Source organism: Mastigoproctus giganteus, chromosome 8 (genome assembly GCF_048544385.1).
Source record: "Mastigoproctus giganteus isolate SK-2022 chromosome 8, ASM4854438v1, whole genome shotgun sequence".
Lineage (NCBI taxonomy): Eukaryota > Metazoa > Arthropoda > Arachnida > Uropygi > Thelyphonidae > Mastigoproctus > Mastigoproctus giganteus.
In genome coordinates, this window is record NC_143582.1 from 10,380,933 (window position 1) to 10,399,076 (window position 18,144).

The following is an 18,144-nucleotide window of genomic DNA, read 5'->3' on the forward strand; positions in this document are numbered from 1 at the left end:
CCTCCCATTGTTTAGGGGGGAGTGAACCAGATGCTTCTGGTCTTTTGAGAACCTTTTTCTGTTCAATTGTTAACATTTTCCATTTAATTAAAATGTGGCATATAATGCATAAAAGAAGGATCGTTGGTTCTTGCTTCATCATTGAATAGTCTATTAGCTGTCCATAAGACAGACTCCTCAGAACAGGCCTGAAAGTGTTATGTCACCAACGCTACTGTGACACAATGAAAATCAGCTCTGCACATGCTATGCTCAGTAATGGAGTTGCCCCACTCTCAGTGAACTGATATAACTCTGCAGGAAAAGCATGGAACATTTGAGTTATTTAGTGCAGTTTCAGTTCCTCATGAGGTTCTTGACCTAGTTGTCAACCAACATATAGACACCAACATTGTAACAGTCTGTTAACTTATTTTTTTTTTTAGTATCATTTTTCGGTATTTAAAAAACAAAACAAAAAAAACAAAACAAAAACACTATCAATCTAGACCTGCATCTGCTTTGTCTGCTCCATTTAACCATTTGTTCAAAAGATGTTTTCAGGCAAACTAATTCTATTCATAAATTAGTAGAATTAAAAAATAAAAGGGATTTGAAGATGCATTTATAAATATGGACTAATACAACAACTTCATACTAATTGAAGTAATACTTTAATTTCTTTCTTTTATTAATCAGTTGTGATTTTAAAGAATATTCTTGCTGTAGTTTAATTGTAATAACTCATTAAGTTTATCACTATAAATCCCGTAATGAATGAGCTTAATGATAAAATCGCATTGCTTTTTCTTGTTATATAGTTATATTATTATTATTATTTATTGTTAACGATCTTGTAACTTATTCTTCTGTAAATATCTCTCTCTCGTTTTTTTATTTATTTTATTTGTTATTTTTCAAGGTTCTCCATGCCTAGCGTGTTGTATAGCTTCGGGGCAAATCAAGATTTTAAGTCTCCCAACTCTAAGAACACTTTTAGTAACAGAATTTCTTCCCTTTGTGGGTATGAGGTAAGTGGGGAAGAATATTGGTTGTTATGTATGCAAAAAATTTAATTCAATGTTTTAAAAGCAAAACTTTGTTTATTGACTGTAATGTCAAGAAACCCTACAACCAAACGTTCAACATAAGAAACTAATTGATTACTTAGAAAACATTTTAGGATCCCAAAGTCTGTTCTTCTGAATGTATTCTGGAATGTTGTCACCATGTCAAGGCTAAAATAAATGATTTCTTCAAACAGTGATAAAAAGAAACCATTCAGTTTCCTTCATCCTGTCTGCCAATAGTTTAAATAGGACAACAGGCAAATTTCCTACTCCTTAATGTTTCAAAATAGAGTTAGGCTTTATTAATGATTTGTTTACAGCTTTCAAACAAAGAAAAAAAAATTAAGTCGGAAACTCGGCTACAAGTCACTTTCGATACATTTTATTCTTATCTAGAAAAGTCTTAGCACATCTTGATAAAGATAGATAGAGGGTCAGAGTTTAGGGTGAAATGCAGAATAAAAAGTTTCAATCCTTCTGCAAGAATTTGTGACATGGCCAGAGCAAATATTATGATTAGGTGATATAAAATATTAGTTCATCCAAGGAAATAGGAACAAAAATGATGCTTATTATCCCATTTTGCATTGTGCTAATGCAAAACAACTCCATTTTGAGAATCATCATGGGACAGGGGCTTTATGTCCTGTACCATGTCCATTCTCATGTCCAACATGAACAGGGAAACTAACTGTATAAATTGAAACATATGTGATGAGGAAAAGAATATGAGTACTACAAGGTGTTTTCTTAGGACTGTCTGATATTCTAGTAGATAAATGAATAAGTTGAGTAAGATTACTGCATACAGTTTGGAAGCCTAATTTTAGGAAGGATGTGGATCTGTTGCAGTAGGTACAGAGAAGAGCAGCAATATCAGTCAGATGTTATTTGTTATTATTTGGTTTTTAGGAGCATTAGCAACTAAGGCCATATTGCTCCGGGGATATGCCGGTGGTCATTTCCTGACCTTTCCGCATCCTCCACATTTGGTGGTCATGGGCTCGAACCCCGGTATAATCAAGAAGCGTGTGCTATGCACTACTGCTCCTGTCCACCTAGCTACGGAGGCGCCTATCAGTCAGAAGCACAAAAGGGTTATCTTACCAAGAAAGACTTGAAGACTGCGAACATTGTGGCACTTGGAAATTAGGCAACTATGAGGGGTCTCATTGAAATGTTTAAGACTTTAAGTGGACTGAATAAACTAAAAGCTGATGTCAACCTTACTCTTTCTCAGACACACACACAAGAGGACATAAATTTAAATTGAGAAAGGACAGTTGCAGGATATAAATGTCAAAAATTTGCCTTCATTCAGAGAGTAATTGATTTTTGGAACAAACTTCCATCTGGTGTAGTGGAAGTGACTAGTTCAAATAAATTTAAGGAAGAATGGATAAATTGTTAGATAGGAATGTGCAGATGATTTTTTTTTTTTTTTTGCTGATGCTATATCAGCTTGTTTCCTTGCATCATTTGACACCACTAATGCTAATAATACTAAGGTTATTGGAAATAGCGAAACCTGTATCTCTAAACCTTGGGCCATGTGATTGTAAAATTGAAGTAATCTGGAGTAATAATCATTAAAATCAACTAGGAAAATGACTTGCTGTTAGGAATGTTAAATTGGAGAAAGCCAAACTTAAAAGAAACTCGGTTCCGAGTGATTTTTAAAGTTTTGTAGGTTAAGCTTGAAAAATTACTCTTTCTTTGTTAAGGGGCTTCTTAATCTGGAAGCCTCTGACAAAGACTACCATTGGACATATTCATAAGTAAAAGGTAAACTGCAGCCATTATCAATCCACTGCAGGATGGAAACCTCCTCAACAATTCATGCTGAGGGAAATGGACCATAATCTGCCACGCTGGTCCAGTGTGGGTTGGCAGATCGACCGTATTTAGCAGTCGGGGCTTGAATCCCAGTCTACTCAAAGATCGTGTGCTACTGCACTCCCACTCCTGACCACAAGTCAAAATGTAGTATACTTGTGGTAGCCACAAGTATACTACATTTTAAAGAAAATAATTAAGACAAATGTGGTGATTGAAGTAGTTGATTACACGTTTGAGATGTACACGCAAGTACTTTTTCAAGGTTTTTTGTAAATACTGTAATGTGTCCATTCATGTGTGAATTCTTAATCTTCCAGTAGGTGCTGCCAATCTCTTATCTGTGTTTAAAAGTAATAGTAGACACATTGAGGTCTCGGAGAACCACAACAAGCATTGTGACACAGGAAAGATTGAGCAAAGCTTATGGGGTAAATTTTTTGGAGAATGTCCTATGCTTGTTTACAGTAGACTGTTTCTGTAGGTATGAGATATATTTAAATTCAAGAGGTGAAAGAGTATTACCTGATATTACAGATCAGTATGACAATACTAATCAGTCTTTCTTAACTATCTGCCTTCCATTCACTATTTATTTTTCTCCATGCGACCTTATTTTCTATTAGATCTTTATTCTGAGCCATATTAAGCTTGCTTTCCTCATATTCTTTTTTACATCATCAGTACATCCCCCTGCTTTGCCTCTATTCTTGTTACATTTATTATTGCTTAAAATATCTCTTTAGCTAATCTCTTCTTTCCATCCTTCCGACGTGTCTATACCATCTTAAGTTAGCTTCACATATCTTTGATTGGATATTTGTTACCTCTGGACTTTTTTTTTTATTACTTCCTCATTATCATCTTGCCATTGTTTCCAGCTGTTTATTCCATTTAATTTTTTTCAAAAACCCATATGTGAAGATTTTAATATTTAATTTGTTCTATCCTTTTATTTCTTACCCAGCTCTCGGATTAAAATAGGCTTTAAAAAACTTCTATAAATTTTGTCAAAAGGCAAAATTAGCTGTTATAAATAGTTAATTTTGTCTTTTGGCTATCTATTTTGTCACAGATGGGTTTGTTTTACTGATTTCCTGTACTTCAGACTATACATATTTTGTTGTTTATTTTCATTTCTACTCTACTACCTTGATTAAGGACTTTTCTTGAATACACAGAATTACCACCATGACTTGTTTAATTTTTTTGCTTATTTAGTTTGCACCCTGAAATTTCCTTGTCTCTCCCAACTTTCATAACTCTCCATTTTTTTTTTTTTTTTTTTAATAACTAATTTTCATGGACCAACTGATGATGTTACCAGCAGCAAATTCTAAATGGTAAGCATTCAAGGAATTAATCTTGGAAGCTACTAGGCTTTTTGTTCCAACTAATTATGAGAGCATCATTGGACTCAGGGGAGGTCCCCACAGACTGAAGATGTGCAAATGTATCTCCAGTTCACAAAGGGGATCAAAGGGTGACACGAGTAATGTCACCATGGAAAACAATGGAGTCACTGATTAAAGAAGCATTGGAGGATAATCTAGAAAAGACTGCAGCAATAATTCAGGCACAGCATGGGTTTGCTAAGTGCTAAGAAGAAGTCGTGTCTGACCAAATTGATTGGATACTATGATGTGGTCACAAAGGAGCTGGATGCAAAAAATAATTTTGATATTGTATACTTGGATTTAGGAAAGCTTTTGATACTGTTGCATATGGAAAACTACTGAACAAATTGGAGCAGTACAAAGGGTACTAGGAAAGTTTTGCAATATGACGCAACAATGAATCACAGGAAGCTGCTTGTTGCTGCATGTTGAGACATGTTCATACGTGCATAGTAGCCGCGGCGCAAAGTCGATGGGCTCAGTTATTCATTAGTAGTGAGAGTGTAAAGTGCTTGCGATGGCATCGTGGTCACGAAATGAGATAAGGACAGCTTTGCGGTATAATTTCGTGCTTGGTTTAACCATAGACCAGTGCTTAGAAGAAATGACTCTTGCACTAGATGATGATTGTCCACATCGTACAACGATATTCAGCTGGTATAGAGAATTCCAAAGGGGAAATTTCACTCTGGAGGATTCTGAGAGGCCGGGAAGGCCACGAACGTCAGTTACGGAGGAAAACGTTACTGCTGTGAGGAAAATGCTTGACGAAAACAGGCGAGTGACCTACCAACAGATAGAGGATACTTTGGGCCTAAATGCACCAGCAATTCGTTCGATTCTGCAAGATCATTTGCACGTGAAGAAACTTTGTTCCCTCTGGGTGCTGCATCAATTGACTGAAGAGCAGATGACACGACGTGTGACTTGGTGCCGGGAGATGTTAAAAAAGTTTGATAAGGGATAATCTCGGTATGTGAACAACATCGTGACAGGTGACGAGACTTGGCTGTACTATTACGATCTGCCGACCAAGGCTCAAAACAAAGTTTGGGTCTTTGATGATGACGACACACCCGTAATTGTCAGAAAATCCCGATCTGTAAAGAAGAAAATGATAACTGTATTTTTCAAATCGAGTGGAATTGTGGAACGTGTCGTTTTGGACACGCAGAAGACAGTCACAGCTAAGTGGTATACTGAACAATGCCTGCCTAAAGTCATTGGATCTATGAAGAACCTGCGGCCAAAGTCAAGAATGGACACCTGGTACCTCCATCACGATAGTGCTCCAACTCACCGCGCCAAAGCCTGCACCGAATATTTGACCACAACAGGACTGAAACTTCTGGAGCACCCTCCCTACAGTCCAGACCTTGCTCCCTGCGACTTTGCACTGTTCCCGCATGTGAAAATGAAGCTAAAAGGGGAGGCGGTTTTCCAGTGATGAGGACCTTCTACGGGCTTGGGACAACGAGTGTGCTTTACTCCCTAGTGAAACTTGGCAGAACTGGTTTAAAGATTGGTTTCGGAGGATGGAGAGGTGTATTGAATGTAGAGGAAATTACTTTGAAAAAATTAAATAAACAAAGCTGTATTGCAAAACTTTCCTAGTACCCTTTGTATGGCATTAAGTGCAAGTTGCTAAATGGATAAAAGGATGGTTGAATTGGGAGAAGACAGAGTAGTAATCAATGGACACTGCTCTTTGTGGATTAATATTATTAATGGTGTCCCCCAGGTTTTGGCGTTGGGCCCATTGTTGTTTTCTATATTTATCAATGATATTGATGAAGCTTAATGTCAAAGTTTGCAGATGATACAAAGATTGGCATTATTAATAACAGTAATGACAGTATGCTACTGCACCAAGATCTAGAAAAGTTGGATAGATGGGCTGAGAAGTGGCAACTGAAGTTTAACATTGACATTGGGTAGCAGCAGCAGAAATGTGCGAACTGTGTGATGTTACACTCAGGGTGTGGAGAATGAAAGAGACCTGGGGGTAATTGTGCCAGTCAGATATGAAGTTTTCTGAGCAGTGAAGACAGACTGCTGGAACAGGTCATGACGTCTTGTCGTTGATATACAGGAATTTTTCTAGCAGGGATAAAGAGGTGATTATCCCCTTGTATAAGGGGTTAATCACCTCTTATAGCTTGGACAAGGTTGGGTTTGTTAAGGGGAAGTCTTGTCTGACCAATTTGATTGGATACTATGATGTGGTCACAAAGCAACTGGATGCAGGGAATAACTTTGATATCATATATTTGGATCTTATAAAGGCTTTTGATACTGTTGCACATGGAAGACTGCTGCACAAATTGGAGCAGTGCGACATTGGAGTCAAATTGCTACTATGGATAAAGGGATGGTTGAGTGGGAGAAGACAGAGTGGTAATCAATGGACACTGCTCTTCGTGGACTAATGTTATTAGTGGAGTCCCTCAGGGTTCTGTGTTGGGTCCATTGTTTTCTGTATTTGTAAATGATATTGATGATTGTATATCAGACTTAATGTCCAAGTTTTGCAGACAATACAAAGGTTGGCAGAGTTGTTAATGACACTAATGACAGTACGCTGCTGCAACAGGATCTAGAAAAGTTGATCAGATGGGCTGAGAGGTGTCAAATGAAGTTTAACATTGACAAATGTAAAGTACTACATATGGGAAGCAGTGATCCCAGAGAAATGTATCAACTCTGTGGTACTACACCTGACAGGTGCAGAGAATGAAAAGGACCTAGGGGTAATTGTGCAGGCAGATATGAAGTTTTCTGAGCAGTGCAGATGGTCTGCAAGAGTAGCTCATGGTTTATTGTCAATGATATACAGGAATTTTTCTAGCAGGGATAAGGAAGTGATATCCCCTTGTATAAGGCGATGGTCAGGCCATACCTTGAATACTGTGTACAGGTCTGGAGGCCTCATTTTAAGAAGGATGTAGAGCTGTTGGAATGAGTACAGAGAAAGGCAACAAGATTAGTGAATGGAACAAAGAGTTGCTCTTACGAAGTAAGGCTTAAGTTCTGCAGATTACAGTGTTTGGAGACTTAGGCACCTACGAGGTGATCTGATTGAGGTGTATAAAGCCTTGAATGATTTTAGCATGCTGAATGCTGATAGGATTCTTCCTCTTGCTCAGAATAATCACCTGAGAGGGAATAAATTCAAATTGAGGAAAGACAGTTGTAGGATAAATGTGCAGAAGTTTGCCTTTAGCCACTGAGTAGTTGGTTGGTGGAACAGACTTCCATCTTTTGTTGTGGAAGTTGATAGCCTAAATAAATTTAAGGCTGAGCTGAACAGGTATTTAGAATGAACAGAGGGGTGAAATCGTACTGTTTTTTTTTTTTTTTTTTTTTTTTATGGATGATGCTGCATAAGCTTGCTTTCTTGCATCGTATGCCTCTACTAATGGTAATGCTAATAATCACTACACCATGAGTATTGCATACAAGTCTGGAAGCCTCATTTTAGGAAGGATGTAGAGTTGCTAGGATGAGTACAGAAAAGGGCAACAAGACTTGTGAGGGGAAGAAAGGGGTGCTCTTACGAAGAAAAGCTTAAGTTCTACAAATTGCAGCATCTGAAGACTAGGCACCTGTGAGGTGATCTGATTGAGGTGTATAAGGCCTTGAATGGATTGAGGAAGCTTAATGCTGATGGGAGTCTTCCTCTTGCTCGGATTACAAACCTGAGGGGACCTAAATGGAAATTGAGGAAAGACAGTTGTCAAATAGATGTGTGGAAATTTGCCTTTAGCCAGCAGGTAGTTAATTGCTGGAACAAACCTCCATCTGTTGTTGTGGAAGTTGATAACTTAAATGAATTCAAGGAAGAAGTGGACAAACGTTTGGAGCAAATGGATGGGTGAAATGGGAATTTTTTAATTTTTTTTTTTCTGTTTTGCTGATGCTGTATAAGCTTGCATTCTTGCATCATATGCCTCTACTAATGGTATGTATCAGTGACATATACTTAATTTGAGAGGAACGTTTCAGCATATTCTGTCATTCCAGCTGAAAGACAGATCTGTATTAAAGAATTTCTGAATTCTATTTTCTAAAAGTTGACAGATGTTTCCCTGTCTATAGCCTCTACTATTTGATCAAAATTAGTTAGTTTGACAAGTTATATTTATAAAATGCTTACCAACTTATTTTTCAGTAAAATAGCTTTTTTTTAATTATTACTTGAATTTGGATTTGCTGAATATTTATATATCATATGTCGTTTTTAAATTGCAACCTGATATGATCTTTTAGGATACTGAAAACATTTTGTTTTGGCACTAATGGGCATGGGATATACTTGGCAACACCCTCAGAAGTGCAGAGATTTACAATATCTGCTTCTTTTTGGTAAGTTTGATTATTTCCCGTAAAGTATTTCTATTCCATGTAACTAAAATTGCAATATTTAAAGTTTTCATAATATATGATTTAGTTACAGTTATGGTGTGGAATAAAATAATTTTCTTGATAAATTGTAGTCTGGTCGGTATTAATTGAATGAACAACACTGGTTCTGCATGACTGATATTGTATGATGTAATGTAATATAGTATAATAAATAATAGAGGTGCAAAATCTGAAATCCGGCAGCTGAAGCCTTAAAATTTCTGGGTATTGGACTTTTCTAGTTTTTAGACAATAAATCTAACTGAATATGAAATATCAAAATGCACATACAATTAAAGGGAAAATGTCTTAGCAGAATGGCAATCTACTTTTTGATAATTTTTCTAACTTATTTACTTGTTTTTATTAAGTGTATTATTTTATTTTTATTTATTCTTTTATCCTTTTGGGTCATGTCCAAATACAGAAGCATTCATATACAAAATCACTTCAGTAATATTCCATTAAAAAAGTAATGAGGGGGAAAAAACAGAAACAAAATAATGCACAAGATATTTTTTACAAGATGTTTTTTTCATACTTTTTAGAAATAAAAGTAAAAGACTTTTAGATCCCTCCCAAATTTCATGATCAATATTGAACACTTTCCTGCTGCTTTAGTGGCTGTGAGAAAGTGTTCTACAATTATTATAACACCTTCATTAAAACAGTGTGAATCATCATGAGATCAATGTGAAAAAAGAGTCAATTCAGAGAAGGAAACACAATGTGGTACATTTTATTCAGAATTCAGAGTCTGGATTGTGATGTTTTGGTATGTAATGCAGAATCAAATATTTAATCCGGAAAACTTAAGAATGGACGCAAGCCAGTTTTCAGAATTTTCTAGTTTTCCAAACAATACCTGTACTGTAACTACATCAAGCAAATTTCTTTCTGTGGGTTTTTATTTTGGTGTTTTTTTTATTAAGAGATGATATGTACCCTCACTTTAAAAAGCAGTAAAGATTTAACTTGTAAAAAGATTAATAAAAATAATATCAGTAAAGGTTTAGTTTCAAAGATAATAAATGTACATTTAGTAACTCAAACTTTTGTGGCCAGTAGAATCAGAAGTTCAGAAATATGAACTAAAACACTCTCTCCCCTCTTAGTAAAGGCACTTCATGAAGTGGCACTTCATGAATGTCACATAGTTGATGGATGATGAATTGACTGTTGCACAACATTTCATGCCAAATTTTACTGTATGTATTTTTGTATACAGTAAAAATATGTATGGTAAAAATACAATTAAGGTTACAGCCATATCTATTGCAGTTTTTCAGAAAATAATTAAATGAATAAAATTTGGTAAATTGTGGACTTATTTGGTGGCCAGCACACTTTCTATCATGAGCAAGACCATATCGTTTTTACTTACTGCAGTTGAAAGTGCTAGTTTCCAAACAAATGCATAAATATAAAGCTAATGGTGTTGTTATTTGGTTTTTAGGAGCATTAGCAACTAAGGCCATATTGCTCCCGGACTATGCGGTGGTCATTCCCTGACCTTTCCGCATCCTCCGTATTTGGTGGTCATGGGCTTGAACCCCGGTCTAATCAAGAAGCGTGTGCTACGCAGTGCTGCTCCTTCTCACCTGGCTACGGAGTTGCCAAGCTACTAGTGAAATTTTTTGAAGTGATAAGTTAAATATTATTTGAATTTTACTTTAATATAACTGAATTTGGAGAACCAGTTTGTCAGTACTGTTGATAGCTTAAATTAATTTGTAACAACAACAAATTGAATTGTCTATTTTGGAAAAAAAATAGACAATTCAATTTGCCAGAAAAATATGCCACAAATCTTAATGTCTGGGTGTTGGACAGCTGGACTTTGAACTTCCTAGCCATATATTATAAATGTTTATTAATTTATTGCCAGAAACAGAATATAATTTCTTAAATAAGTCAATATTTTACAAAGAATATGCAGATTACAAAGAGAAGTCTGTTTACATGATGGTATTTGTTTATGTATATATATGTAGTATACAATATATGCATTACCATTACATGCTAGTAAAAAAACATTAGGAAGCAGCAGCAAATTCCATTCAAATTACATTTTTGAATGCATTAATAGTAAAAATACTACTCTGAAAAAGATCAATAAAGGAAAATTTTTTTTTTTTTTTTTCTCTTTATGAAAACCCCAAACACGAAAGGTATCAAAATCTATAGTACTTAGCACCATGCATCGGTTGAAGGAGATGGGGCGGGAGGGGATGCCGGAAACCTGTGAACAAAGGGGGTTGGGGTTCAAAAAGAGATTGCATTCACCCAGAAGTAGTGTGATAGCAAAATGAGAATTTTTTTTTTTTTTTTGTGTGATACCTTGAAATCTCTTCAGCAATCACACAAATTTTGGTTTCAATCTGAAAAATTCTTTTTTTTTTCTTTGCAGTGCTAAATGAGGTGAAGTGTCACAGTGGATAAAGTGAAATACAGATCAGTGATTCGTTTCCTTTTTTTTTTTTTGCAAGCGAAAACACCCAAAACAATCCATGAAGAATTGGCCACTGTTTATGGAGAAGACTGCCCAGGGTACAATGTTGTTGCACAATTGTATAAACAATTCAAATGTGGAAGAACCTCAGTGCATGATGAAGAAATCACAGGAGATGCCCATCAACTGCTGCAACAGAAGATAGTGTTGCAAAAATTAAGGCATTAATCCTGGAAGGTCAAATCCAGTCCTTCACAAATCCTACCAAATTAGTGTAGGATTTGTGAAGGATGTCATCCATCAACAGTTGCATATGAGTATAGTGTGCTGGATGGGTTCTCGGACTTCTGACTCCCTTACTAGAAGAAAGAAAGAACACAATGTGCACATGAAATGTGTTGATGTGCCAGTAAAAACAGAGGAGTTTTTTTCATGGGTAATCACCATGGATGAAATTTGGATCCATCACTATGATCCTGAATCTAAACAAATATCAAAACAGCGGAAGCATGAATCACCCCTTCCAAAAAAGGCAAAGGTGCAACCAAGTGCTGGCAAGGTGGTTATTGGAAGCAGAAGTGGTTATTTTTTATTTATTTTTATTTTTTTTTTGGCTGATGTTGCATAAGCTTGCTTTCTTGCATCAAATGCCTCTACTAATGCTAATGCTAAAGGTAATGCTGTCAGTTTTTTTGAGATCAGCATAGTATAATACTAACAGATTACCTTCAAAAGATGGAACTGTGATGGCAAAGTATTATTCTAGCCTCCTTATAAAGCTACATGCTGTTATAAAAGAAAAAAAGATGGGAAAAGCTGTCAAAAGGTGTGTATGCCTGTTCCACAATAATGACTCTGCACATTCCTTGCATGCTGCAGAGATGCCATATTCCAAATATTGCTACATGCTGCTTATTAGCCCAACCTTACACCCTCAGATTTCTTTCTCTTTCTTGCCTCAGTCCTTTTTTTGTGGAAAACACTTTGCTGCTGATGATAACATGATTTCTGCTGCTGAATTGCGGTTTAAAGCAGTGGTTCTCACTTTTTTTTGCTCGTGGCCCACTTCTGAGTTTCATTCACCTCTATGGCCCCAACCTTCATATTGTTTAATTATAATAAATGTAATATTAATAATAATTATGTACTTTATCAACTGCACCTTTTATTTCTAACATGTATTATTTGTTTATAATATAAGGAATATTAATAATAAAAAAAGGAGTTTATTAACTACAATCTTTATTTATGATAGAATTTTTACTCATAATATTTTGTTTATTCACAATATACAGTTATGCTCCTAACAAAAAATATTACAATAATATTATTGTTCCTTAGTTTAGTGAGATCCACAAGGATCTCATTAATTTCTTTTTTATATCAGTAATAATTTTATTTTAGAAGTGAACTTTTCGTGACCCACTTAACAGTTTCCATGGCTCCCAATTTTTGACTTTTACCTGTGGCCCCCAGAAATATGGCATGGCTCCCATTGAGAACCACTGGTTTAAAGGAAAGTCAGAGGTCTTCTACAAAACTGGCCTGTGGAAGTTTATTGAGAGGTGGCAAAAATGCATAATTTTGTCTAGTGGTTGTGTTGAGAAATTGTAATACATGGTTTGTTTCCATCTTTTATCACAATTACTTCTGGGTGAATTCAAATCTTTTTTTTTGAATCCTTCTCCCCATAGTGCTTCTATGCTTTAAGGGCTTATATGAAAATGGCTGAACCAATTACAGATTTTAAGTATAATAGTTTAAGTGAAACATAAAACACCTGTCAGAGTTAAGATTAAGACTGAGATTTCACTCAGTTGTTCACTAGCCAACTGAAGATCCATGCAGTCAGATAGGATAGATATAGGGTAAAGTGACCAGACATCCTGGATTATTCAGGATAGTCCCGAAATTCAGTCGTTTGCCCCGCATTGCAAACCGTCCTGGATTGAACATGTAGCTTCCATACTTAATGGCAAACATAATGTAAATCAGTTGCATTATGTTTGCTGGGAACTAGTAGTATAATGGAAAGAGTTTTTTTTTTTGATAGTAAATAAGCTGTGGACATCAACAAAAACACAGCTGACTGTCGAAACACTGAAAGCAATACTACAAGTTAAGTGAAATTTTGCTAATTCTTGTTAAGAATTTTATGAAGAAATAGCAAATAAGGAAGAATTAAGAAAAATTCACTCAGCAGAAAAATATATTTAATTATATTATTTAATTTCTCTTCTTTTTATTTTTAAAAGAAGTACGTATTTTTATTATTTCTCAGAGAAAACCTAACCTTTTTTCACTAAACAAAAATGAAAATTGATTAAAACATGACCCCTCTAATTAGTGTTTTTTTTTTTTTTTTCTTTTCCCTTTTAATTACAATTATTTTTCTCAGTTCACGTCCTTCATGCAACCCTCTGTTCGTTATGTAGCATAAGATGAGGGGTGCCGCATACTGAATTTCAGCCTTTCTATGAAAAAAAAAAAAAAATTAATAAAAAAAAAATATATACATATATACATATATATATACATACACTCCGTAGCCGAGTGGGCAGGAGCGGGAGTGCAGTAGCACACGCTCTTTGAATAGACCGGGGTTCAAGCCCCTGACTGCTGAATACGGTCGATCTGCCAACCCGCACTGGACCAGCGTGGCAGATTATGGTCCATTTCCCTCAGCATGAATTGTTGAGGAGGCTTCCACCCTGCAGTGGGTTGATAATGGCTGCACTTTACTTTATACATACACTGTGCTGCCACTTTATTAGGTACACCTGCCTAGTAGCGTGTTGAGCTTCCTTTAGTCTTCAAAACAGCCTGAATTCATCTAGACATGGATTGAACAAGATGCTGAAAATGTTGTGCAGGAATAGAATGTCATGCAGTTTCTTGAGATTCGACTGAGGTGTAGGCCTACAGCGAACAGCCCTTTCCAGCTCATCCCAAAGATGTTCAATAGGATTGAGATCCGCGGACTGAGCGGGCCACTGCAGCAAAGAAAAGTCATTGTCATGTTCCTGGAACCAATTCCATAGTGATTCGGGCTTTGTGCACCGGTCCATTATCCTGTGGGAAATAACCATCTGACCGAGGATAAACTGTCAACATGAACTGATGCACTTGGTCAGCAGAGATGTTTAGGTACGATGTGGCATTCAGACGTGAATCCATGGGTATCAATGGACCTGACGTGTGCCAAGAAAACATTCCCCACACCATAACACTGCCCCCATCACTTTGCACAATACTCGTCAGATATGACAGGTCCATGGATTCATGTTGTTTTCACCAAATTCTGAGCCTTGCATCAACATGATGCACCAGGAACTTCGACTCGTCAGACCAAGCAACTGTTTTCCAATCCTCGATAGTCCAGTGCTGGTGTTGCTGTGCCCACAGGAAGCATGCTCTTTTGTTCTTTATTGATAACAAAGGTACACGATGTGGGCTGTCGGCTGTTGTAGCCCATTTGCGACAAAGTATGACTAGTGGTCCATTGCGATATTTTGTTCTGCGCACCAAGTTGTATTCTGACGTGATGTATGACATTGTGGCCCATCTGTTTGCTTGCACAATTCTAGCCATCCTCCTCTGACCTCTCATCAACAAGCGATTTTCTTCCACAGGAGTGCCATTAAGAGGATGTTTTCTGTTCATTGCACCATTCTCGATACACCCTTGAAACTGTGGTGTGTGAAAAGTTCAGGAGACCTGCTGTTTCAGAGATGCTTTGTCCAACTCATCTTGCACCTGCTACCATGCCATGTTCGATAGCTCACTCCTTTTCCCCATTCTTGCTATGATTTGTGCACTTAACTGATACTAGAAAGGTTGTTCTGCTGCATTTATATCCACAGCTGTGGTCATGTGACTTGCAACGTTGTGGGACAAACCATTTGTGTGCACAGCAGAGGTGTACCTAATAAAGTGGCAGCACAGTGTATATAAGTATGTAGTATGTATGAATAGATATATTAGATAAAGTATGCATAGATGGAAGTGAAAATTACACAAAGTGCCAGTGACTAGAAGGATAAGGATAGTAGAAAAAGAAGTGTAGTAGATTTGTAAAAGGTGAAAGAATGTTAATATCCTAAAAGTTATGATGAATTAAGAAAATTATGGGCTGAATTACAAAGCCAACAGGAGGTGACTGAACTGTAAAGTAATATTATTAATAATAAGGTAAAATTCAATACAAATAAAATAAAATAAAAAGTGGTAAAGCTGTTATCAAATGTGGGTGGGCATATTTAGATAAAAGTTGAATACAGGTAAGGCAGATATGCAGAATCTGATGTCAGCTGAAGTAAATACTGATACATGGTCAAGTGTTTTATCTTATTTTATTTTATTTGAATTGTATTTTATCTTATTATTAATTTTACTTTACAGTTCACTCACCTCCTATTGGCTTTGTAATTCAGCCCATAGTTTTCTTAATTCATCATAACTTTTAGGATATTAATATTCTTTCACCTTTTACAAATCTGCTATACTTTTTCTACTATCCGTACCCTTCTAGTCACTGACACTTTGTGTAATTTTCACCCCCATCTATGCATACTTTATCTAATATATCTATTCATACATACTTATATATACTTTTGCATCCTTTAATGCTGCTTTGCACTTATAGGTGCATCTATTTAATTATGGCATACCTGATTTATTTTTTCATCAACTGAAACCTTTTTTTTTCATCCACTGAAGCTTTTATTTTAAAATTATATTTAATGTGTATATATATATATATATTTTTTTTTTTTAAGAACTTTGATATTTTATAAGTTTAGTTCAAAGAAATCAGTATATTTAATTTTTATTTTGTATGTGAATATTTTTTATATATAAAAATTTTTTTAAAAATGTGTATATTGTTTCAAGGGGGGGGGGGGATTGAACCCCCCAGATGTCCTGCATTGGAATGCTAAGGATTTGGTCACTTGAATATAGGGGGAAAAAAACTTGATTTCATCAGCATAAATAATTAGTAAGACCTACAATAAATAATTAGCAAGAACCTCATCAAAGGAAATAGCAACCAAAAAAAAAAATTTCAAACAAGAGACAACCCAAGGCACATCCCTGAGGGATATTCCTTGTTTAACTGACAGGGATAGGAAGTGCCACCACGCATGCTGATATGGACAGTTAAAAGACATGTCATCCTATTTAGAACCGGATCTTTGATGCCTAATTAAATAGTTTCAAAAGTGTAAACAAAGTGAAATATGCAGGAATTTAAGTCTACACACTGTTGATAGAAATGATTATTTTGAATCACTTTTGAAAGTATACATTGCTTATGGAGATGACCTTGTGTCCTTTTTTGGCATGTGCTTTCAAGTTGCTGGATTTGTGAATTAAAATGCCAAAAGATAAATGTATGATAGAAGAATAAAGAATTTAATCTGCCAGGGCTCCATCTCATACATGGTGCCCAAAACAACCAAGTCACATAGCACTTCAGTAACCTCAAAACTTGCCTAATAGGCAACTAAGACTTTAACAAGGAATAAAATTGAATAAAAATTTAAAAGGTCTCACTGAATCTGGTGATAACAGGTCTTCTAAAGTTAGAAGTTTGTGATCATTGTGTTTAAAATTTTTTTATACACTTTGCTATGAAGCCAGATATCAGGATTAAAATTAAAACAAGTAGATAGCTTGACCAGGATGTTGAAGAATGAAGAATCATTCATCAACATCCTGTTTAGACTAAAGGGATGGAGTGGCTCTGGTAGTCTTGGGTAGATTTCACCACTGAAGAAGAAGATCCCAGATGATGTTGAAGTCACTTGGGTCAATGATCAGTAATACAAAACGTTGGATAGCTATGTATTGTCAGTGAACACTAAGAGGCATTATTTCAGTTTTTTGGTACAGTTGATGTTGAGATGACACAATAGGAAGTCAAAGTTTGACATTTAACAACCTAATGAGAAAATATTCTGACATGAAAAGTTCATCCAGTTGCAAAATGCCTTTAAATACAGTTCAGAAATGCAACTTCACAACAAAATACAGTATTAAATTTAGCCTTTCAAAATAGAACATACCATTCAAAAAAATTGAAAATAATGTTGAAACATTAATGATAACTCCAGGGATAGTTTAAGCACTTCTCACACAACTAATTTTTTGTAAACATCTTTTCTAATGCAGGCAGAAAGATTACATCAACCACATATGAGGGATTGAATTCTCATTTATCTTAAGGACCATGGCAAAAACTTCTGAAACCTGGAGAAAATATTCATTACTGAGTATCATCACTCACTATGCTGAATAATTGCTATCTCTGTGAGGATCGATCTGCATTCTTAAATTGCAATTCATATTACATCAAATCCAGGATGTAGAGAGATTCAAGCATAACTGATAATTTCTTTGATGATTAAAGTCACTGTACCACTCCTCTCAGTAATGCTGGATAAGGGAAATGGGATAAGATTTACAGTATGTATGACCATTTTATGTCCAGTCACTTTCCTCTTAGACTCTTCTTAATAGCCATCTTCACAAACTAGAGCTAAATGTAGATAATCTTGCTCCTCATAATATAGGTGCATCAGTTACCATCAGTTATCATTAACACATTAATGATAACTGATGGTAGGAACCAATATGCATAAATCTGAATTCACAGTTTTGATAATCTTCCCAAAATATTTTGGTAATCTTCCCATGATGTCAAGATGTAGTAGAGGAAAATAAGCAGCACCAGTCTGAATAAGATGAACAACAGGATTCAAAATGGAATATATTTTGCAAAACAAACTTCTAATTAATAAAATATTTTATTTTTAATAATCAAATATGTAGGGGACGTTATCAACATGTGTAATGAACATGACATTCAGAATGTGAACATGACATCCAGAGCACATATCAGCATGGCATTTTGATACTTCTCACTTCCCCTAGTGCTCTGGCCCAGTCTGAGCACTAGGGGAAGTGGGAGCAGTTAATGCTGTCATTTCTGCTGTTTCATATG

The 18,144-nt window shown here is 35.7% G+C and overlaps 1 protein-coding gene across 1 annotated transcript in view; it reads left to right on the forward strand.

Annotated features, from left to right (window-relative positions):
• The window catches only part of LOC150081240 (syntaxin-binding protein 5-like), a 416,184-nt gene that overhangs the window by 370,319 nt on the left and 27,721 nt on the right, over nt 1-18,144 (forward strand). The window contains exons 24-25 of the mRNA XM_090379469.1: nt 902-1,010; nt 8,552-8,647. Of these exons, the coding sequence (XP_090235595.1) occupies nt 902-1,010; nt 8,552-8,647 (205 nt within the window). The remainder of the gene's footprint in view (nt 1-901; nt 1,011-8,551; nt 8,648-18,144) is intronic.